Consider the following 25,316-nt stretch of genomic DNA (forward strand, 5'->3'; position numbering starts at 1 on the left):
TTTAAGGTTGATTTTCAGCTTTATGCATACTCCTTCCCTTCAATTGAAATTCAAAGATTCCTTTTAAAGTCACTTAAAGCTAATATTTCTGAAGTTCACCCTAAGAAGATTTATTAGATAGCCAAGCACAGAACAATTTTTAAATTAATTAAGCAGTACAATATAGCACATAAGAGTTTAGACTCTAAAGTGAATTTCCCTATGTTCAAATCCCAGATCTGCCATTTACTGATTATTAATTTTGGGAATTTTTTCAGCCTTTTGGTATCTGTGCCTCAGTTTCTCACTCATAATCCTTATAAAATTATTGTGAAGGTGAGGTAATTCATGTAAAGCTCCTTGAGCAGGACCTGATCAATAGTGAACGATCAGTAAATCATTACCATTTTTTCACTCAGCAAAGAAAAAGTTGGCTAGCCAACTGAAGGACATTGTCTTACTCTCCAATGTAGTAGTGGTATGCTAGATCCTGTAGTACATATACACATAAGGAAGATACTGCTTTTCTGAAGCCACCCTCAGTGAATATTTTGAAATTCAGTGATGCTGAAATATCCAGCAAGGCAAAATCTGCTGTGTAAGTAGGCATTATGATTTGACTTTCAAGTCATAGTAAATATTTGTGCTAAACACTTTTAAATTTCATTTTTTTTTTCAGGTAAGGAACTTCTTAGGACTTATAGCTCCCTTAACAACTGGATATTAAAGAGGCAATCAAGCTCAATGTTTCCTAGGGCAAAAATAAAGTGAGGGTAAATTCCTTTGTTAAAATGCTAAACAATAAGTATAAATGCCAAAAAATGCAATGTCTTGACCATTCTTACACTACCCTTGTCCCCATTTCTGGATAGTAATTCAATCATTTGGAAAAACCTCTTGCAATGTATGTGAGAAAGGCACACCATGACTGGAACAAGATAAACAGGTTCACAAATTAGACTTGCTAGAAGGAGACCCCATAGCAATCTCCCTTGACTGCAGTTATCACCTGGATTTTTTGAAGAATGCCGTTTTGTTCCTGAAAATTAGTGTGTCCATAGGCTAATGCCTTTTAGTTTGGTCTGAGATTCTGGACTGATAGTACTTTGGCTTGTCATCAGTTTGTTAAGCTTATGAACCATGGGAAAGCCACTTTCATTTGGTGTTTGTTACTTTTTTTTTTCCTCCAGCAGTATTGGCATTGGTATGTCTTTGTTTGCGAATTTCCAATTCCATGGATTTGCAAGCTCTGGTTTCAGTCCTGAAATTCTACATTTCTTATCTCTACAGACTCCTTTACCTACTGGGAAGTTTTATAACTATCTCCATGGCAAGGCAGGGCCTCTCCTGGCACGCAAACCTGCCAGATGAATCCGCCCTTCAGGGGTGTGTCAGTACCATTTCCTGGAGCAATCTCACAGGGTGGCTCCACTTTTCATTTGAGCTCAAGTACTCTGCTGCCTCCTCTGCAGCTGCCAGACCTGCTCCTGCTGCTGCTCAGGTAACTCATCTCTCCTTTGCACCTCTGTGGGCAGAGGTGGTTGACAAATGGCTTCTGCACATGTGCCTTCCTGCACTTTTTAAAATTGTCATTATTTATTCTTAGGGAGAGCATCTGGGGAGTTCCTTTCTGACCACCGAGAAGATGATGAGCTCAAGCTATTGGAGTGAGACCAGCAGCAGCAGCTGTGGGACCCAGCAACCCCTAGAGGTGCTGCAGTGCCAGCCCCAGCATTACCACTGCTACCATCAGTCAAGCCAAGCCCAGCAGCCTCCAGAAAAAAATGTAGTCTATGAGCGAGTGAGGACCTACAGCGGGCCCATGAACAGAGTGGTGCAGGCCTTGGACCCCATCAGCCCACGGGAAGTGCTCTCCCCTCTCAAAACTTCCTCTTCCTACCAAAACTTGGTTTGGAGCGACCATTCTCAGGTACCACAAAAGACAGCTATGCCATTAGTGGAGAAGGAAATCTTGAACCTCATTTCTCTCCTTCCTTTCTGTTTATTTGCCTCTATTCTACAGGATGTCTCTTAGCAGATTTTGGTTACATATACATTGGACAATCTCCCAGATTCTATCGGTTGGCCTTTTTTTTTTTTCATTTACTAGTGCCTGTACTTGTTCACTTACCAGTTCCAATTGTTTTCATAATCTAACTTGAGCATTGGTTTTCTGTTGGAGTTGATTGAAAGAACTGAGATGAATGAGGTAAAATTTGCCTCTACTGCAAAGAAAACTTCATCTTGAATACACTCATTTTTTAGAACAGTTTCCCATTGATTTATTTCATATCAGAAGCAAACAATTTTAATTATTTTTAGTTGTACATAAAGGAGAATCCATTTTGATATAATTGTAAAAGCATGGAATATATTTTATACTAGTTAGGTTTTTTCTTGTAGCAATTGGAGTGGTGCAAAGATAATGGCATGTAGGAAGTGACAAGTAATTATTTGTGTTCAGCTAATAGTTTGCTGCTTCAGGGTAAGTGACAAGTGCAAATGTCTGTTTGAATTATCATATGAGTTTCATCTTCTGAAAACAGCACATTGATTTTTGTACAAACTAGGTGAATAATTGATGGAATATTGGTAGAACAAGTATAGAAAGAGGAGGTACAGCATTAAAGAATGCAAGAGGTAACCAATTGTTATATAAAGCTGAAAAAGACACAACTCTAATATACCATTTAAAATGAAACAAATTTGTTTCTAAGGTTTTTTCTTAATATTTATTTTTTAGTTGTAGATGGACACAATACCTTTATTTTATTTATTTATTTTTATGTGGTGCTGAGGATCTAACCCAGGGCCTCACACATGCTAGGCAATCAATTTACCACTGAGCCACAATCCCAGCCCCTCTAACTTTTTTTTAATCACCAATACCTGTGCTAATAATCTTGCCACTAAATGTAAAGTAATACTGCAAGACTACAGCTGTGTGTTTATTTTTATTCTCTGACTTTATTTACATTAATTTTACAAGTATTCAAACTTTCTTGGAGCTCCTAGCCAATCTGAAATTCTGTTTTCAAGATCCATTTGCACTGTGACAGACTCAAAATCCAACCATTGGGATATTGGCCCATGTTACAGTATTATACTAATTGACAATAGTTTGAGTTATTTATCCAAAACATAATTTAATTAGGATATGAAGCAATGTATCTAAAGTGCCTAAAAAATTATTTTAAAGATATTTTTCAAAGATATAGATAATCCCAAACACCAAATGCTTTAATTTTACAACACTTAGCTTAATTTCAGGGAAAAAATTTAAAAATCTAGGATTTAGTGTCAGTAATTTCCTTGTAGCAAAAAACTAACTATATTGAGCTCAAAGGAAAGGAAAATATAAGAACTAAAAATACCAGCTTATAGAAATGATAATAATAATGCAAATGTACATTCAAATAATCATTATTAAGATGCCAATGAACAACGTGGGTGTCATCTTTGTTCCATAGTGGCCACAAATCAATGAAGGTTGAAAACAATGATTACTGTTTTCATATGAATACTAAAATTATCCTATTTGTCATCTTTTAACACATTTAGACTCTTTTCATGTGAAGTTGGTAGTAAAAGAAAAGTAGATGTATAGATACTTAAAGGCTGAATTTTGGCAAATTACAAATATTGACAACAGAACAAGTTTTAGGATCATAGTTTACTGTGTGTTCCTTTGTTCAACTTTATTGTGTAATAATACCAGGATCATGCTGGACAAACTTTTTACTAGTTTTTCCTTCTTTTACCTTATATTTACCAAAGTGATCTTTCCAGACTATCTCCATCTTGAAATACAGTTCCCCATTGAAAACTATATAAAGAAAATTAGGGATAGATAGTATGGCCATAAAAACCAAGGGAAGACATTGGAATGGAGGGCACTATGAAGTCTGAAGTTATTTATAAATAAAAAGAAAGAAAAGGTCTGGGTGTGGATATGGGAGGTGATATTCAAGTTATGTGGTAAACAAAAAGAAAAATAAGCCTTATTTCCTTGGTGAGACAATATGCAGGAAAATTTGACTATAAAATACCAAACTGAGTTGGATGTCAAATCCACTGTAAGAAAATATGAACATGAAACCCTTATTTTTTTCTTTTCTTGTTTATTGGAGGGGTTGCATTGTGATATTATGTAAAATAGTACATATGTGTGATCTGAAATTACCATCATGCTGATGAAATGGGAAAAATGTGATGGCAGCTTTTTTACACATACCAAGCACAAGTAAGCAATACATATTACTCAAAAACTTTTTATTTATTTGTTGTTATGTTTTAACAAAGTATCTGATTAATATGCCATGTTTCAGATGAGCTGGTAAATAGCAATTATTCTGATGCCAAAGTGTGTGACCTTGGCAGCTAGGGAAATGAATATTACATTCAGTTACTGGTCATCATGAATTAAATTAAAGTTTTACTTTATTTTTAAGCATTTTGGTGTTTGAATGACATTCAAAGAACTCATGGAATTTTAAAATAAATATTACCAGTAGTAAAATATGTTCCTTTCTGTAACTTAAATCAATGCCATTCTGATTTGCTCCCTGGAACTTAATTTTAACTCATGTAGTGGGCTTTTTAGATTTGACCAAATGCTTTTTGCAGCACTTTAGTATTTTTTATTTCTGTTTTTTTTCTTTTAGAATGTGGGTTTCCCCTATTGCAGTCTTGTGCACTAACATGGTGTTATGGATGTCAAATTAAAATTTCTCTAGATATATAATGTGCTTTGTTTCTTGCCTGTGATCAATCAGGTATATTTTATGATTTTCTCAGTTATTATCAAATGTAGAAATCAGTTGCTAACAAGTTGTCTGAATTCATAGTAGAATTAAAATTATGTCTATTCATATGAATAAGTATAATCAAACCCAGGTATAATCAAGGTCATGGATACATTTTAGAATTCAGTATAGTATTATAAATAATTGAATAGTGTTCTAGAAGCTGCTTAAAATAAAATAAAACAAAACAAAACAAACAAAACCCCTTAGAACTCAACCTTTGAAACTTAAAATATTAACCTATCATCCTTAACTCAAACTGAAATACTGCCTTAAATTTTTAAGAGCAGCATTGATGTGAATTACTAATTGGATTTCCAATTCTTTTTCTACTAATTTAAATTTTCATTGAAGTTCAAGATATTTTCTATGAATACAGAGGAACTCTCCTTAGAGAAAGAAATATAGATCAAAATAAACTAATTTTAAATACTAGTCATTCACTGAACACATGCTTATTAAATGCATATATATTATAAAACAGTGGACAAATACTATCTGTTTGTCCAAGGAGAGTCCACTTTGAGGATAGATGTACAGAGCCTAGTGTGTAGGTAGTTCATATGAATATCTGTATTTAACTTTAAAAGCTTATTTTTTTATTGTGGCCATTGAATATATTACTCAATAGAATACTGGTATTTTAATCCATGTTTTGTAAAATTTGCTATTCTTTTGAATTTGAAACTTGCAACCAAATCTAACTCTAGAGAGCTACCTAGGGAAAAGGTATATTTATGAATGGCCTCTGTTCTCAATATTTATTCAGTAGGGGCTTACCTTTGTTTCAAGTTGCAAATATAATATATTACTCCCATATTGTGTTAGAATTTCTAAATACTATCAGAAAGTTTTCCTATTCTGTGGGGAAGGGTGTGTTGCTTTGATAAATTGTTGTTCAAGGGTGTGGTCACTATAGTGAATGATTGTTCAGGGAAGTAGGCTGCCTGAAAAAAGAATGAGGTCATTGGATAAAGGGGCTGGTGTTTTCAGTTCTGGTCATCTCTTTAGTGCTTACACTAAACAAAACTGTAGAAATTGAATGCAACTAATTGCTGGGTCAAAATGCCTATGGCAATTGTCTCTTCTTTAAGGGAGGTCTAATAAATTGCTGGGGCTATTTTCAGTCAGTAGTAAACAAATATATTAGGGACAATATATTTTTCTTCACACCAGAAGCTATTCCAGTAGAGGCACTTTTTTTCTTAAACTTCCAATGGAGCATATATACTTATGGTATTTAAAGACAAAAAGCATGAGCTGCAAAGAGACTGTATCTACTTTCATTTAGAGAAGAGGGGTGGGAAGGGAGAAAGAAACATCCAGTAACAAGTTCTTAAACTAGAGATTGTATTGCAGGAAAGGGGAGAAAGTAGTTATATTACTAGTACATTCTATTGCTTTATTTACATATCAACAGAATCACAGATTTTATCCTAAATGAAGGAAACATTTGTTTCATCTAAAGCGAGATCATTATAATTTACATGTTCCTCTTTGCACAAAGTTTAGCAATAAACTTAAGCAGGTGTTTAACCATGTTACCGCTATATTTGAAAATTTCTAAAAGCATATCCCATACAATTCAGGGGATTTATTGAAATGGTAGTTTACCTTAGCAAATTCTGTCAGCATAAATGTCAAGTAGTTTTTTAAAGTATTGCCTCTTTTGAAATTGTTCAGCCTAGACATTTCCTAACTATTATTACACTCAGTGATTCCTATAGTTTTTAGAAATGACAGAAACATTATAAGTCTCCATGGTTTCCTTCTTGGTACATTATATTTTATAATGTACATCCTTAGACACTACAACTAGTGCCTAAGTTTTAAAATTCAAATTCAGCAGCATAAAAAGATTACATGTTTATTTCAACAAGCTTCCAAATATTTATAGAACAAAATATGCCATATGTGTGTGTGTGTGCTGTATGTGTGTGTGTGTGTGTGTGTGTGTGTGTGTGTGTGTGTATTCAAGTACTATATTATCTTGAATAAATCACTTTATCTGTAAGGACCTCAGTTTTTTCATTGTAAAGCAGGGATCCTTCACAATTGATTGTAGTGAATAGTGAATGAGATAGCATGAAAGGTGTTTAGTAAAACGTCATGAGAGTAGCACTCAATAATTTTCTTTCCTTTATTTTATATTTGATTTCTACAAATATTGCCAAAAACGTCCCTTGCTACTCAGGCAAGAAAATAAACTAAATGAACAGACTATAAAATAAGAGTTCCTTTGACATTGGAAAGGTTAGGCAAATCCACATGCTTGAAAGGCTTCTTAGGGCTCCACTAGCTAAGAAAGACCAAGGAGGAAAAGCATTAAAGTAATTTTCACAAACGTTTGGTATATGATCAAAAGACAGAAACAGCAGGAAGGGATTTGAAATGTTTACTGGACCAAATATCCTTTAGAAAGATTAATTTGGAAGTTTTCATGCTCTCTTTGAACTTGAACCTCAGCATTTGAGATGGAGACTTTATATTTGTTGTTTTCTTTTTCTCTGATTAAATCTAAAGTGACACAAAACATTAAAGCTTGCTTTCAGACTGTCACTTACTTAAGATTTCCTCTACAGTTTCACTTCAAGTGTGGTGCTCCCTAGTCATATGTGGCTATGTACATTCATATTTAAATTAATTAAAATAAAATAAGATTAAACATTCAGTTCCTCAGTCACACTAGCATATTTTAAGTATTCACCAGCTACTTGAGTCAAGTGGCTACTGTATTGAACAGGGCAGGTACAGAACATTTTTTTACCATTGTAGAGAGTTGTACTGGACAATAGGACTATACATTTAAGCCACTATTATATAAATATAGAAATACCTCTAAGATCACTTCATTTAAAGAAATTCATGGTAGTACAAATACGTGGTCAAGGTACTTTTCCAGTTTATATAATCAACTATAATGTGCATAAAATGAAGTTACAACCTCTCAAAGGATAAGTTTGGAGTGACTTTTTTTTAGTACAAGAATTAAGCTCATTAATTTGTGGGGGCACCAGGGATTGAACAAAGGAGTGCTTCTCCACTGAGCCCCATTCCCAGCCCTTTTTTTATTTTTTATTTTGAGACAGAATATCGCTAAGTTGCCGAGGCTGGGCTTGAACTTGCAATTCTTTTGCTTCAGCCTTCCGAGTTACTGCAACTACAAGTTTGCCTAGCTAAACTCAAAAACTAAAAAGAACTGAATGAAGGACTTAAATATGTATGCATGTATATATTCTGTTTATATTTTTCTTCACAGAAACCACTATTTTTTTTTTCAAAGAGCAGGTGGCTAGGAAGAGAAGATGAAAATTAGCTCCCTTTAATCAGAACGCATCTTCCTTCTTTTTTTCTAAGACATGTTCTCACTATGTTGTCCAGGCTGGCATCACAGTCCTGGACACAAGCAATCTTCCTGTTCTACCTCCTGAGTAGCTGGGACATAAACAGGACCAACTATGCCCAGCTTTCTTTATTTCTTTTTTGTATGTGATCTGGATTTTATGTAGTCTCTGGAACTGCCTACAACCTACCTTACCCTACTAAATTAATTTTGAACTTTAATAAGTAAATTACAACATTATTCCCATTTTATATGTGACATAAATGAGGCACAGAGATATTATGTGACTTTCTCCAATTCATACAGCTAATAGTGTGGAAGAAATGGGATTTAAATCCAGCAGTCCAGTCTAGGTCTATGCCTATTACCACTACACTATGTTGATTATTTCTGGTCTATGCATTTGGTTCTTGTTTATATTATAAAATCTCTGATATCTGATTCTTTGTTATATCTCATGATCATTTTCTTGTATGTTCTCCCATTATGAACCACCTATAATCCCTCAGAAATAAGCCAAAGGATTATAAGTAAATAATATAAATGAACATAAATAATGTAAGTGAACATTCCACTTAAAATATAATGTTATTTACCAATAATGCAGAATTTTGATTTTTCAGAACTCCTTTTTAATATTTCTCAAAAAATTTACTGATTATTTTATAACAAAATACAAAATAATATAGCACTAACTTTTAATTATTAGTTATTTAAAGAGTCCAAATGCTTTGGGGTAATTTTTGAAATATTTATTTTTAGTTTTGGATGGACACAATACCTTTATTTTATTTGGTTTTATTTTTTTTATGTGGTGCCAGTGTCAAACCCAGTGCCTCACGCATACCACTGAGTAAGCACTATACCACTGAGCCACAACCCCAGCCTCAGCTTTGGGATAATTTTGATAGAATCATTATGAAAAAATAAAATTCGGTTGCGCATAATTGTGAAAGTGATAATCTCAGCAGTAGTCATTTGATTAGTAATTTACAATCCAAATGTGGGTCCAAACTGTTTATCTTAATGATGTTAAAATACCTCTTTAGGATAGTCCCATTACCTATCTCTTTCTGCAATGTGCTCCAGAATACTAAACTACTTTTTTATTGAATAAATTGCATATTTTGGCACCCTCCCCACTCCTACCTTTGTTAATTCCATCCCTGGCTCTAGCAATATTCACCTTGCCTCACATCTCTGTAGAAACCCACCCATCCCTAAAGTCTATCGGAAAAGTTGACTTTTACAATGTTCTCTCCCCATCATCAAAATAGTACTCCACTCCCACCTCCTTCCTAGATATGTTCTCCTTGTAATACCAATATAACTTTGCATTATTTAACTATCAAATGACATAGGTACCCATTATACTGACTAGTATAATTCTCTGGACTTTCTTTCCCACCAGCTTGGACTATACTTCCTGAGGGTTGAGATTATTTTAAAAAAATCAAAACTCAAAGACAAATACAAATAAATGTTTTGTTATATAGAACAGGACTGAAAATTATATATAAGTTTTCCTTTTTTCCCCTCTATCCATTTGCCTACCCCATCTCTGTTTTTCCTCCCTTTCTTTGATTATGGCTTCCAAAAGTGTCTGAACATGGCTTGCAGCAGTGACTTTAGTAAAGACATGTGACTTAACTGGGACTATTTGTGGCTTTCACTCTTCCATGCCCTCTCTTTGAACTGAAAATGGAAGACACAAATTGCCTCTTTAAAAAAGTGAACAACACATAAAATAAACATAAGGAAGCTATTTAATGAGTCAATTAGTTTTCTATTCTGGTTCTTGGGCCCCATTAAGCATCTGGATTTGACTTGTTTATATTTGGTTTGTATATTTTTTTTCCTATGGACACATATTTATCATTACTTATTATGGGAAATGTTGTTAAAAGGGTAGCTATTCTGGTTCATCATCACATCATTTCCCTGGGTTCTTATTGTGCTATTTCCTTTAATCAAATTATCTTGGAGCTGTTAGTTTGCTAATAGAGATACTTCCTCCACCTCACTTGCTGCTGAAATTCTAAGTCTTGTGCTTTTATTTATCACATTTTATTCAGTGACCCTGTTAAACATATCACGTATGTGTCCAGAGATTGCCTCATAAAAACTACTGCTACCATGCAATACTCATCCACATACCAAAACACATTTAGAAATTTCTAAGGAAAGGTTTTATTTCAAGCATTTTGAAAGATAATATGCATTAGTTGTCTATTATACAAATAAAGAAACCAAGTCTCAAATAGCTCAAAATTATTTGTTCAAGTTAGAATAGCTAGTAAATTATTATGTTAAGTGTAGAAATCATATTTCCACTACATTAGCTGTCTTCCTTAATTAACCTCAGATACTACGTGTTTTAAGGTTAAATGGGTGAATAGTTTTTCATTTCAGCAAATCATTTTATGATTACCTTTACTGTATTTTTCATATTTCAGAAAAAAACAGCAAAAATATATTGGAGATCAAAAATAGTTTTCATTCTGATTTTCAAGAAATAATCCTGAAATTTAGAATATACCTTAAGTTTTAAGATTAAAACCTCTCCAGATTCTGATTTCTCTTCTTTCTCCATGGCTGTGTTGCTATGGCTTGGATATAAGGTGTCCTCAGAAGTTCTTGTGTTAGTTCTGGAATATTCAGAAATGAAGTGTTTGGATATGTCGATTGAACATAATCAGTCCATCCTAGTTTGAATTAACAGATTGGGTGGTACCAGTAGGCAGGGGAGTGTGGCTGAAGGCTGTACATCACTGGGGGCATACCCGGAAGGATTATTCTTCCTATGACCTCCCCCTTCCCCTTCCTCCTCCTCCTCCTCCTCCTCCTCCTCCTCCTCCTCCTCCTCCTCCTCCTTCTTCTCTCTCTCTCTCTCTCTCTCTCTCTCTCTCTCTCTCTCTCTCTCTCCCTCTCTCCCTCCCTCCCTCCCTCCTTCTCTCTTTCTCCTTTCTTTCTGCTTCCTTGCTGCAATAAGTTCAACATCTTTCCTCTACTGGACTCTTCCTCCATGAAATGCTGCCTTACCCTTGGGCCTAGAGCAGTGGAGTTCACTGTATGTGAACTGAGACCTGTGAAACCATGAGGCCCAAATTTCCTCCTCTAACTTGTTCTTGTCAGGTATTTCCATCACAGCATGAGAAAGCTAATCAAAAAATGTGCTACTCAAAAGCACCCTCACTATGGTAATGACTGAGAAATACAGGCCTTTTATAGTTCCATGGATTTAATTCTGAAAAACATAGCTATGTTAACAGTTGGAAATAAAGTGCATTTTCGTGAATAGTGAATTCCCCAGAGAAACCAGAATTTCCCAGTTCTGATTTAGAATATACTAAGTTATGAACAACTATCTCAACTAATGTAGTAAAAAAAATATCTCAAAAAGCAGACTGATTTTGATCCACTCTGATCTTCAAATTGGTAATTCCATGTATACTTCATAAAAAGTAAATGGGGAAGAGGAGGAATTGTGCTGTTACAATTTTCACAAAGTTGATAATAATTATCAGAGGAAGCTCAGGAGAAACAGGCCTAGTTTTTATATCAGGCCTAATTCCACATAATTATAAACAAAATGCTTTTTCACCAGAACACTACATAAGGATAGTTGCCAAAAATGTTTCTTATTTAGCAGGTCTGACCCACAGGAATAAATGACTCAATAATATGCTTTATATTTTATCAGGAAAAAATAGGGAAGGTCTTCCTACAAAATTGAAGGGTTAGGACTTTATAAGTATTAAATAAAAATTCAATGTTTTATTGCATTTAGAGGTCTATAACTACACTCTAAATATATAATGCATTCTGTAAATGCCTGCTGAATTTTTAGAAGCTTAAATTATTTATTCAATGCTCTTCCCTCATATAGTCATTTTTAAGTGGGTTTCTTAATTTCAGATATCCAAAAGTTGCTTTTGACAGCAAAAAATTTAAAAAGACAATTATCTAGCTTCCTATTATAAAGACTAGTTGAATTTAACCCTTAGAATCAGGTTGTACAACCTGAAAAACAGAAAATATAATGAGATGAACATTATATGTAGCAAAATATAGTGATTAAGAACATAAGTTTTGGAGTCATTTTACCTGAGGTTGAATTACAACATGAAGGATTAGCTATGTAAACTTCATCTAGATAATTAACCTATCTTTGTCTAACATTACGCATGTACATAATGGGGTTGTAATGGTACATTCCTAATAGGATTGTTTTGAGTATTGAATAAAACAATCTATGTAATGTGTTTGGCATTAAAAATTCCTAATAATTGTTGGTTGCCATCATCATCAGTTGCAAACAAGACCAAGAAGTTTAGAGGATTTAAAATAATTTTGTTTTTATGAAAAAAAAATGAGCTAGGAGGGCTGGGGATGTGGCTCAAGTGGTAGCGCGCTCGCCTGGCATGCGCAGGGTGCTGAGTTCGATCCTCAGCACCACATACAAATAAAATAAAGATGTTGTGTCCACCAAAAACTAAAAAATAAATATTAAAAAAATTCTCTCTCTCTCTCTCTCTCTCTCTCTCTCTCTCTCTCTCTCTCTCTCTCTCAAAAAAGCTAGGAATGACCTCCTATATTCACAAAATGTCAAAAATAGGAACTTAAAGATCTTCTAATTAACACTTACTTACACCCACATCCCATTTCTCACATGATGAAACTCAAGTTTATGGTGATGACACAGTTGTCTAATGTCACATAAATAGCTTGTAATATAACTAGAAGTAAAATTTTACCCCAGGCTCCTGACAAAATGTCCAAGAATTCTTCTACTACATAATAGCCACACCACCTCATCCCTGCCTTAAATTATTTGGCTATTAGAAATATAGGGTTGTAGTATAGATAGAGGATAAGAACAAAAAATTCATTGTTCATTGAATTTAATGATTTTAACATGAAGGATTTAAGTGAGCTATATAAAGATGCATGGCACTGTAAATTAAAATCTGATGTAGGTTATCATGAAGAAAGTTTGTATTATTATTCTTAAAGTATGCTTAAAACTGAGACATTCTCTTCATTCATTCATTCATAAACATTTTTACCACTTCCAGTGGAACAGGCAATGGCTATTGCAGGATGACTTCCTTCAATCCTACCTACAAGTCAATGCTACTGAAAGTGCTTTTTCTCATCATTTGGGGCTTTGATTTAGATCATTTTACCTAATTCTGTGGTCTTCCAGGGAAAATGGATTTTCTTTAGCAAGTCTTTCTGGAATTAATAAATCTTAGATTTAGATGAGTTCCCCTTTTTGATCTGAAAAAATGCATATTCCTATAATTTAATGTCAGAAATAGGAACTTAAAGATCTTAATGCTAGCCAATACTATATGTCTTAATGTTTGTGATTCATATTAAGCTTAATGTTTTACTTTTTGAAGTTATTACATTTGTCCTGTAATATTTCCATTAGGGTTATATGAGAAAAGCCACATTTGTTTAAATAATCAATTTCAATAATGATAGTTCAATAAAGTTAGAAACAAACAAGTATACTACAATCTGTGGAATTAATGTGCCAACATTCCAAATTTCCAAATGTAAGAAAATTAAGGTGTTCCTTTGTTTTAGGGTCAGACTAATCTTTGCTGAAATACAATTTGCCCTTTAAATGCCTACTGTCTCAGCATCTGAATGAACTAACCATGCATATATTACTATAAACATATGTGTTGAGATAGCATGTGTGTGTGTGTGTGTGTGTGTGTGTGTGTTTGCACCTGCCCATTTGGTTTAATATCTGCGATTTTATAAAACATAGTAAACTTTTTATTAGAAAACCTAGTCTACTTGGCTAGTAAGGTTTAGTATGTTTCAATTTGCTAATACTATCAGGTTCTAACTGGTCTAATGGAAGAGGAGATAATTGCCACTTATAGAACACGTACCAGGTTCAGCTATATGTACAAACTGACTTCTTAGAATGATAATAGTATTAGTCCTAGCCTAAACAGGCTAAAACATTTTTAAAAAGTAACCAGCAGTTGTAAGTACTTTCATACATTGCTGATAGATATATAATTCACTTAGCCATTTAGGAATTCAGTTAGGTAGAATCTGTTAAAATGAATAATGCACATCCTCCATGCTTCAGGAATACCATTTATTTTGTGGGATTCTAGAGAAACACTCACATTGCACATGGATACTCACTGCAGAATAGTGAAAATCTGGAGATAATTTAAATATTGATCAGTAGGAAAATATATAAATAAGCTATCAAACAAACTTATAGAACACTATTAACTTAAAATAATGCATTAAAACATAAACCTATTATATAAGAGCTATTGTTAATTTAAGTTGTAGAATAATAAAATTGATAAATATTACTATTTATAATAGATATTTATGTAAAATACACAATAATGGTTATTTCTGGATAATTGATCTGACTAAAGGGAGGATAATTAAGGGAAGTTCTTTTACCTTTATCTGTATAAAATTTTATATTAAGATTGTACCATCCAGGCATGGTGATGCACGCCAGAATCCAAGCAGCTTGGGAGGGTGAGGCAGGACCATCATGAGTTCAAAGCCAGCCTCAGCAACTTAGTGAGGCCCTAAAATACTCAGTGAGATAGTGTCTCTAAATGAACTATAAAAAGGGCTGGGGATTTGGCTCAATGGTTAAGTGCCCCTAAGGTCAATCTCAGTACCAAACAAAACAAAACAAAAAGAATGTACCCATGTATTACATAATCAAAAAACATCCCTTTCCTTTCTATCTCCTTGAACCTGCTACTCTTGGATCTGTGGTCCAAACTCACCTGCAAATGGTTGCATTTTTAACAATTTTCCTAAACAGAAGAGCATGTCCCTGTTTGGCCTACAATCATTATTTAATTCCCTGTGTCTGAGCAATTCTCCTTGGCGACCAGCAGGAAATCTGGGAACATACTGAGATGCTGACTAGAAACAATGAACCTGCAATATTGCTGTTGATGTAGGGGGACAGGGAAAATGAAAATGCTATAAGTTGAACAACAACAAAAAACAAAGTATGCAGAATATTTGGAAGTTTGAGTAAATGTATGGCCCTGTTTTAAGAATATATTACACTTATTATAGCTTTGCTTGTGTATGAATCTATCCATGTTTCCCATGATGGTGAATTTTAACATTTCCCTAGTTCCAAATTATCTTGGAGTTATATCAATTAATTTTAAATTACAAATAAGGGGTGATAGAATAATGTGATCAACTGTGTGCACACTAATAAAGCTTTGCAGGATTGCTCATTTGGGAATAATATAAGTAATGATAGTATAACCAATAGAGTGATCATTTTACTTATAAAAATCATGTATATTTTTTCATTTTTATGGATCATTTTTACATTAGAGCCTACTCTTTGGAATGAAACTAGAATCAGAGCAGACAAAGCATAATTAAGTGGGAGCTTGAAGTAATCTAAGGGCAGCAGTCTTAGTCAAGTTTTCAAAGGTATTTTTCTATATTGGTTGGCAATTTTTATAATATCAACTATTATTAATTAAATTAACAAATTATTATTAATTAATCAAATCAATAAATTTATTAATGAAATTAATAAATTAAGTATTATTAATTTTATAGTATTATTTGATAAAATTTTGCATTTCTTAGCCCATTAAGTCCCAAATTTTCAATTGTGTGAGTATTTCAATGAAATTGACATAGGTGTATTAAAATTGGTTATAAACCAATCCAGAGCTTACATATCCTTTATGTTCATTAAGAGCAAAAATACAGGTTGCCTCATAAATAGGACACAGGGACAATATACTATAAGACAGTGTAGCATTCAAAGGACATTGGTAAAATATGATATCTGAGTTGCTGAGACAAAATAGGATATTAATTGCAGGAATATGATAACATTGGGTATATATCAGCACCCAAAAGAATAAAAAAAATATTTACTAGTATAAAGAGAATGTATTACTATGAAAATGACCCAGAAACTATGTTATCATAAGTAATTCAGTAATGTGCTCTTTGGAAAGATGGACATAATCAAAGAAAGCCCTATTTAATGTTCTTATTTCTGGCTAATAATATTATTAGAAAAATAAAGGAGATAAGCCAGGAACGGTGGCACATACTTGTAATCCCAGTGGCTCAGGAGGCTGAGGCAGGAAGATCGGCAAGTTCAAAGCCAGCCTCAGCAAAAGTGAGGCACTAAGCAACTCAGCGAGATCCTGTCTCTAAATAAAATACAAAATAGCGCTGGGGATGTGGCTCGGTGGTCGAGTGCCCCTGAGTTCAGTCCCCAGTACCCACCCCCATAAAAAAGTAAGGGGGCATAATGCCTCAGGAAACGATAATTTTTAAAGGATACTGTTCAGTAATAATTACTGAACCTTTTGTTTCTCTCAACAGGAACTCCACTCTCCAACTCTGAAAATATCTTCTTGTGCCCCAAGTACTCTACATATAACACAAAATACTGAACAGGTAAAAGAAATTATAGATGAGATTTGATTTGTTTTAATTCTTTTTATGTAAGTGTTGATCAAATTTGTAAACAATCTTTAGGCCTGCATTAGACTTTATACACTCACAAAATGTCAGGATCCAAAAAAGAAAAAGAAGATTAAATATATAAGAATCAGCTCAGCCAACTAAAGGAATGTAAAATAAGTGCTATGAATCAGATTCTTCAATTTCATTGCTTATTCAATCTAATTGCCTTTAGTTTGAGTGCAGTTTAATTTTAACCAAAAATCTCGAGTGAGTATTTAATGGTACTTGACTTTAGCACAAAAAAAAGTCCCTTGAAATTTGATTGACGAATGGACTTTGAGACTGATAATATTTTACGTTTATATTCAGAAAGAATAACTTGTAGGGTCAGAACTAGTTTTTCTCATGGGTGTATGATTTGAAAGAGACAGATGTCTATTTTTCTTAGCATTTAGGGTCTAATAATCCCACTTTTATAATTATTCTTGAATCTAGGCAATATTTGTCTGAAAGATACCTATAATCATAATTAAACATTATGTTAGCAAATATGTGTTTAATTAGTTTGTAAACATGTATCCAAAATTATATTCTAGGAAATCAAAAGATAAAATACCTAAAGTTTGTACTTAAGTGAGAGGGGAGTATAGGGAATAGGGGATTTAGAAGATACTAGGGAAAGAAGATGCTGTTTTAAAAACAATCTCACCTAGATTAAGTGCCAGAGTGTGAACTTGGATAGTGAGGACACAATGAAATAAAAAATAAACAAACAAAAGTAGTCTCTAGACCTTGAGTATAATAATAAAAGTGGGACATTATGCAGAATTAGTAAGATTAACAAAGAAAAATTTTCCTACCACTTCCCAATTTGGCCTAGACTAGAGTTAAGTCATTTAAACTCATGTATTTATTCAGCAAACATTTGCTCAATGCCAAGTTTGTGACAGTATTTCACAAACTTGAATTACACCCAAATCTAACACTATGGTAGAATTGCTTCAAAAACTAAGTTCACTTAAGTCACAGTTCCCCATCTCCAAACCCATTCAAATAATCACATTAGCAGTTATATATTTAATTTCTCTACATTGATGTTCTAATAATAAAAATATGTTATTGGAGAAAAGTTTATAATTACAAAATAATATAAGAAGGAATAATACAAATCACTCATTATTTATTTCCTGGCCCAGATATAGTACTTTTAATATTTTGTGGTAATTTCTTCAGTTCAGACACAAAATTAAGATCATAATATCTATACTATTTGGTATCCTTATTTTTTCACTTAAACTTATATAATATTATGAGCTTTTCATGTAAATTTGCTTTACTCAATTATTTAATAGCTACATAATTTAGCCTATAGATTATCACTTAATTTTCCTCTTTCCTTAAGATTGTGCTCATTCTACTGCACCTTTATCAGCATTATTATCTTTAAAAATTTCAGTAAGTATGTGGTATTCTTTTGTTAACTTTGATTCCTAATTTTCTTGAACATGTTTTGTTAAATTTATTAACCATTTCATTTTCTTTTATGAATTGTACATGTCGTTTATTCATTTCTCTATAGTGTCAAGATTTTTTTCTCATTGATATATAAGAATTCTCTTTATATTAATGATATTGACTCTTACCAATATAACTTTTACAAATTATTTTGTTGTAGTGTTTTCTCTCCCTTTTAATGTTTATGGCCCTCTCCTTCCAATACACTAAAGATTTAAATGTGTACATATATACAGACACACACACACAATACACATAATTTTTTCATTCTTTATCCTTTTATTTTTTTAAATATTAGAAGTCCTTTTCAAACCAAATACTTATTAAATAAATATTAAGCTATATTTTCTTCTAATCATGTGTAACATAGGGAAACAAATATTTTGAAATTTTCTACAAATATAATTCATATATTACTGTGAGACACCAAGAAATTAGCACAGTGCTGAGCACACAACACATTTTCACGAATGTTCCCAAGATTGAAATTAACTATAGATCCTCATATCATGATTCATGCAAATGACTCTAAAACTTTCACTCTAAACATTGTTACACACACACACACACACACACACATACACACACACACACACACACACACACACACACACACACACACATATATATATATATATATATATATATATATATATGTATATTTTTTTTCTTCACAGGAACTTCATTCTCCAGCAGTGAAAGTCACAACATATCCACAGACAACTATTAGGAGATATATAGTGCAAAATCCTGAACAGGTAAGATGTCACATAAAATCTTTCTCCAACATATAATCCCTTAGAAATTGATAGGTAAATTAGAAGGGTGAGTTAGTTACCTGGTCATTAAAATCAAATCACTGGATTTTTTCATCAATAAAGTGAATTTTTAATCATTAGTATAAAAAATGTCATCTTTCAGACAACCAGGCACGCATACATTCTGACTCAGAAATGCAACAGTTCAAAGCAGCTTGAAAATTCTTGGGTTATAAGTGGTTTCTATTTCTATAGCTTCACTCTTGCACTTCTCTTTGAACCAAAGAGAAAAGGGACAACATTCTTTCATAGGCTTCCCATAAAATCTCTATCAACTCTTACTCCAGGGATTAGAGTTTTTAGTCTATTTAGATTGCATTTGAGATATGGACTAGAAAGAAGAAAATGAAAAGTCGAAAGTTCAAAACTGTCTTCATGTTTTGCTGTCTACTGTGTGTGAAGTATGTGTCTAGCAATGAGATGTTTTGAAAATTACATTGTGTTTCTTACTAAGATACACAATCTTGTATTTCACAAAGTAGGTCATTATTCTGTGTCCCATTTTGAGGAGAAAATTAAGAAGAGTATTTTTGTTCACAGTAATAAGCTTTCCTTGATATATACATTCACCCCCCCACTCATACACACACACACACACACACACACACACACACACACACAACATTATGGGCAAAAGTAATTTCTATGAGGTTATACAGACACCATTTCACATTTGGAAACAGTGTAATCCAGATAGGAATACAGATTTTTTTTCTTTGCTCTCTAATTTATTTCTCCACTATTATGGGAAACAATTTTCTCCTCCACTACAAGATAAAACAAATGACTATCATCTGCTATGGAAGGCAAAGCATTAAATTAGGGTGCTATGCTTGCTACTAATTTAGGTAAGTGAGGTGGTTGTGCTTGTTTTCTATTAGTATCTAACCCCACAATTCCTTATTTATTTATTCTAAAATTATTTTCTCATGTTTCCTTCTCCAGGGAGGCCACTGGTTCTGCATGTGTCTGTGTGAATCTATGTGCACACAAACTCTGAGTAGAATTTGGTTGTTTTAGACATTTTCTTGAGTTTTCTTGAATCCTTATAAACCTTGAAAGAGGATATGATTATAACTAAAGCAATTGACTGCTTCTTCTTTTGCAGAATCAAATATTTAAGGAACAAATCTGAAAAGTAGAAGGCAGATAGGAGAAATTGGGAATGACCTGAGAGAGGACAGTGTATTTCTCTTTCTAATTTGACCAATTACTTTATACTTTTTCCATATTCCTTCCCCTCTTTCATTTTCTTTCTTTTACATGCAAACTGGGAGATGTGCATTTTTGGATGCATGGCCCAATTGATCTGGCTTCAAAAAAGTTAGTTCTAGATAGCACTTCTTTCCCATAATGTAAAAACCTGTGCTTGCCTAGATTATATATAGAAATTTTAAACATCAAATAATTTGGATTCCAATCCACTTTGCCAGCAAAATTTATGTGACATTGGATGAATTTTTATTCTTTGGTTAATGAGATAAAAGGAAAAATTAATATTCATTGGCTATATACCACATGCTAGGCAATTTACATATTGAATTCCATTTAATCCTACAAAAGCAAAGAAACAGAAGCATAGAGAGATTCATTAATCCATTCAGTAAATATTTATCAGTTACCTACTATGTGCCAGAAATTGCCCTAACAAGGTTCCCACCATCTTAAAACTTAAGTTCTAAACTGGTGTAAAAACATTAAGTTGCAAAGTGGCAGAGTTGGAAATGAAATTGAACAATACAGATCTGGGAGAAAAAAATATTGCAACTTAAGACAGTTGATGATGGAGGTAAATTGGTTACCAGATTCTTACTTATATTTCTTTTTACCTGTCATGTAGTTGGTTACAAAGGTAGAGAAATTAGATGTATGCAAGTACATAATGTATTAGAAACCCTGGGTTTCCTCTGTAGGAACTCATAATTTTGAGCTGTGGTTCAACTATAAACAATTTCTCAAGAAGAACCAGCAGAGGACTAAAGAAAAATAGTGATTTTAAAGCTTTTAAGTCTCTCCTTTATTGAAGAATAAAACAAATTTCAAGCCCCATGCTTTGTAAACAAAAATAATCTAATTGGTCTAGCAAAGCAGCTTGAAAATCCTGTCTAGATATATTTCCCATTTTATTTCCAAATACATTTCTTTTTTGTTTTCTCTTTTAAATCCCCCAGGAGAAGATTCTAGTTTAATTACAATATTTATAATAAGCTGAGCCTCCTAAATGGCAACTTCATCCTCTCACCTCCCAGCTTGTCTAATCTTTATTTCTCCTCCCTATAATTAAACTGATCTCAATCCAATTCTTTCATTATGATTTCCTTCTCTCTTTGTTTTTCATTTTGGTTGTTTTAAAATGTCCTTATTCTTCATTTGATACCATTTTAGTCAAAGGGCTTATGCATTTTCATTTATTATTTGAACAAGAAATGAAAAGAAAATACTTTTTCCATTCATTTATAGAATTCTATTGATATTTATCACTTTCATTAATTTTTCAATTGTGGAGATTTTGCTATGGGGAGGAAACTATACAGCCTTCAAACAGAAACACAGAAATAAGACATGTTTTCTAAATCAAAGAAACTTATAGTTCCTTTCGGGAAGGGAAAAAATACATGACCACAGATAGCTATGGAAAATACTTGGTGGGATGATAAAATATTACTGAAGTTAAGATATTGGAGATAACACATATGATGGGGGGAATTATTGAAGGATTTGTTGTGGTATTTAAGGTATTAATATGAGTAACATTGTTTTAAGCATCCTTTTATTAAAAATGTAGCTAAAGTTGTTTTAATAAGTGTGATTTGCTCAGGTATTCTCAAATTTACCACTCTCTTTTCTGAAACCTGTTCTGGTGATAGTTTTAACCAAATTTAATATACTAGACATGGAGGTTGAACATCTTAAGGCACTATAAATATGGCAGCCCAACTAAAAGCATTAAGACGGGTAGATTAGTCTCTGTGTCCTCTATTCTATACCATTGGTCCACCTGCCTGTTTTGGTACCAGTACCATGCTGTTTTTGTCACTATTGCTCTGTAATATAGTTTGAAATTTGGTATCACTATACCGCCTGATTCACACTTCCTGCTTAGAATTGCTTTTGCTATTCTGGGTCTTTTATTTTTCCATATGAATTTCATGATTGCTTTATCTATTTCTACAAGAAATGCCGTTGGGATTTTGATTGGCATTGCATTGAACCTATAGAGAACTTTTGGTAATATCGCCATTTTGATGATGTTAGTTCTGCCTATCCATGAACAGGGTATATTTTTCCATCTTCTAAGATCTTCTTCTACTTCTCTCTTTAGGATTCTGTAGTTTTCATTGTATAAATCTTTCACCTCTTTTGTTAGGTTGATTCCCAAGTATTTTTTTTTTTTTTTGAGGATATTGTGAATGGAGTGTTTTCCCTCATTTCCATTTCAGAAGTTTTGTCGCTGATATACAGAAATGCCTTTGATTTATGTGTGTTGATTTTATATCCTGCCACTTTGCTGAATTCATTTATTAGTTCTAGTAGTTTTTTTGTAGACCCTTTTGGGTCTTCTAGGTATAGAATCATGTTGTCCGCAAATAGTGATAATTTAAGTTCTTCTTTTCCTATTTTTATGCCTTTAATTTCTTTCGTCTGTCTAATTGCTCTGGCCAGTGTTTCGAGAACTATATTGAATAGAAGTGGTGATAGAGGGCATCCCTGTCTTGTTCCAGATTTTAGAGGGAATGCCTTCAATTTTTCTCCATTCAGAATGATGCTAGCCTGAGGCTTAGCATAGATAGCTTTTACAATGTCGAGGTAAGTTCCTGTTATCCTCTAATGTTTTGAACATAAAGGGATGCTGTACTTTGTCGAATGCTTTTTCTGCATCTATCGAGATAATCATATGGTTCTTATGTTTAAATCTATTGATGTGGTGAATAACATTTATTGATTTCCGTATATTGAACCATCCTTGCATCCCAGGGATGAATCCTACTTGATCATGGTGCACAATTTTTTGATCTGTTTTTGTATTTGATTCACCAGAATTTTATTGAGGATTTTTGCATCTAGGTTCATTAGAGATAAATATGATATGTCAAGAGCTTTGTAATGTTTTGAACAACCAATAAAAAAAAAGAATAGGAAAAACGAAAAAAAAAAAGACGGGTAGAGAAGATGAAGAAGTTTTGACAAATAAGATTATGAGTGTTGTTTGAACCAGTGACATTTGAGGTACATGGAAGATGCTCAATAGTGAAAATGATGCAGAGAAAGTCACATTTGTGGTAGAGACATGGGAGTCCTATTAAAGTTATCATCAAAGCTATAGGGATAGTTGGGCATGGTGACACATACTTATAATCCCAGCATATCCAAAGTGGGAGGCAGGAGGGTTGCATGTTCAAAACTAGCCTCAGCAATTTAGTATGTCCCTAAGTAACTTAGTGAGACCCTGTTCCAATCTTTTTTTTAAAATACTACTAATAAAAAGGGCTCGGATGTTCCTTGGTAGTCAAGTTACCCTGAGTTCAATCCTTGCTTTAAAAAAATAAAATAAAAGCTATAGGAATTAATGAGATACCTGGGACATAATGGAGAATGTTAAGGTAAGAAAATCAAGAAATGCCTACTTTAAGGGGAGAAAAAAGGGATGATTTCATAGGAAGAGGTGTTGTCAGAGAAGGATATGAACAAATAAATGAAGCAAATAGCAAAAGGAAACGAGAAACCAGCTCATTTTGAGAATAGAGACTTCATTAAGAAGTTAATAGTGATGATTGAGAGACCAGTTTTAGTATGTGTGGTGGCAAAATCCAAATGCAATGTTAATGGGTGAGTGTATCAAGAGGAAGTTGAGAAAATGAGTGAATGATTACTCTACTGAAATGGATATTGGTGAGAGAAAGGAAAGATGGGATGGGAGCTAAAGGAGAAAACAGAATTTTGCAGACCCTGGGAGAGTTGTAGATACTGGGAAATAACTGGTGATGAGGAAAGCTAAAGATGTAACATAGTATAGAGATAAATGGGTAAAATACTGGAGGTGTCAAGAGACGATAGGATTCCAGGTACATAAAGAGAAGCGACACTGGGGAAAGAGTATTTCTTTCTTTTTTTTTATTATTTTTTTTATTGGTTGTTCACAACATTACAAAGCTCTTGACATATCATACTTCGAACAATAGTTTCAAGTGAGTTATGAACTCCCATTTTTACCCCAAATACAGATTGCAGAATCACATAGGTTACACATTCACATTTTTACATAATGCCATACTAGTGACTGATGTATTCTGCTACCTTTCCTATCCTCTACTATCCCCCTCCCCCCATCTTCTCTTTCTATCCCATCTACTGTAATTCATTTCTCTCCTTATTTTTCTTCCAATTCCCCTCACAACCTCTTTTATGTAGTTTTTTATAACAATGAGGGTCTCTTTCCATTTCCATGCAATTCCACTTTTCTCTCTCTTTCCCTCCCATCTCGTGCCTCTGTTTAATGTCAATCTTTTCTTCCTGCTCTTCCTCCCTACTCTATTCTTAGTTGCTCTCATTATATCAAAGAAGACATTTGGTATTTGTTTTTTAGGGATTGGCTAGCTTCACTGAGCATAATCTGCTCTAATGCCATCCATTTCCCTGCAAATTCCATGATTTTGTCATTTTTTAGTGCTGCGTAATACTCCATAGTGTATAAATGCCACATTTTTTAAATCCATTCATCCATTGAAGGGCATCTGGGTTGGTTCCACAGTCTAGCTATTGTGAATTGTGCTGCTGTGAACATCGATGTGGCAGTATCCCTGTAGTACGCTCTTTTAAGGTCTTCAGGGAATAGACCAAGAAGGGCAATAACTGGGTCAAATGGTGGTTCCATTCCTAGCTTTCCCAGGAATCTCCATACTGCTTTCCAAATTGGCCGAACCAATTTGCAGTCCCACCAGCAATGTATAAGAGTACCCTTTTCCCCACATCCTCTCCAGCACTTGTTATTATTTGACTTCATAATGGCTGCCAATCTTACTGGAGTGAGATGGTATCTTAGGGTAGTTTTGATTTGCATTTCTCTGACTGCTAGAGATGGTGAGCATTTTTTCATGTATCTGTTGATTGATTGTATGTCCTCCTCTGAGAAGTGTCTGTTCAGGTCCTTGGCCCATTTGTTGATTGGGTTATTTGTTGTCTTATTGTCTAATTTTTTGAGTTCTTTGTAAACTCTGGATATTAAGGCTCTATCTGAAGTGTGGGGGGTAGTATTTCTTTCTTCTTAGAGTAGATACTGAATAGAGATTTCTGAAGTGTGGAGGAACATGGACAGATCATATGGGATTAGGTTATCTTAGGTTTCTCCATAAACAGAAGGAGAATGAGGGAATATAAGCACAT

General features: G+C 33.5%; 1 protein-coding gene across 1 annotated transcript in view; it reads left to right on the forward strand.

Moving 5' to 3' along the window:
* The first annotated feature begins 1,589 nt into the window (after nucleotides 1–1,589).
* The window catches only part of Pof1b (POF1B actin binding protein), a 66,494-nt gene continuing 42,767 nt past the window's right edge, over nucleotides 1,590–25,316 (forward strand). Inside the window, exons 1-3 of the mRNA XM_005328841.2 lie at nucleotides 1,590–1,909; nucleotides 16,519–16,593; nucleotides 18,795–18,875. Of these exons, the coding sequence (XP_005328898.1) occupies nucleotides 1,625–1,909; nucleotides 16,519–16,593; nucleotides 18,795–18,875 (441 nt within the window). The 5' untranslated portion in view covers nucleotides 1,590–1,624. The remainder of the gene's footprint in view (nucleotides 1,910–16,518; nucleotides 16,594–18,794; nucleotides 18,876–25,316) is intronic.

This window comes from Ictidomys tridecemlineatus, chromosome X (assembly GCF_052094955.1).
Source record: "Ictidomys tridecemlineatus isolate mIctTri1 chromosome X, mIctTri1.hap1, whole genome shotgun sequence".
NCBI classification, from domain to species: domain Eukaryota; kingdom Metazoa; phylum Chordata; class Mammalia; order Rodentia; family Sciuridae; genus Ictidomys; species Ictidomys tridecemlineatus.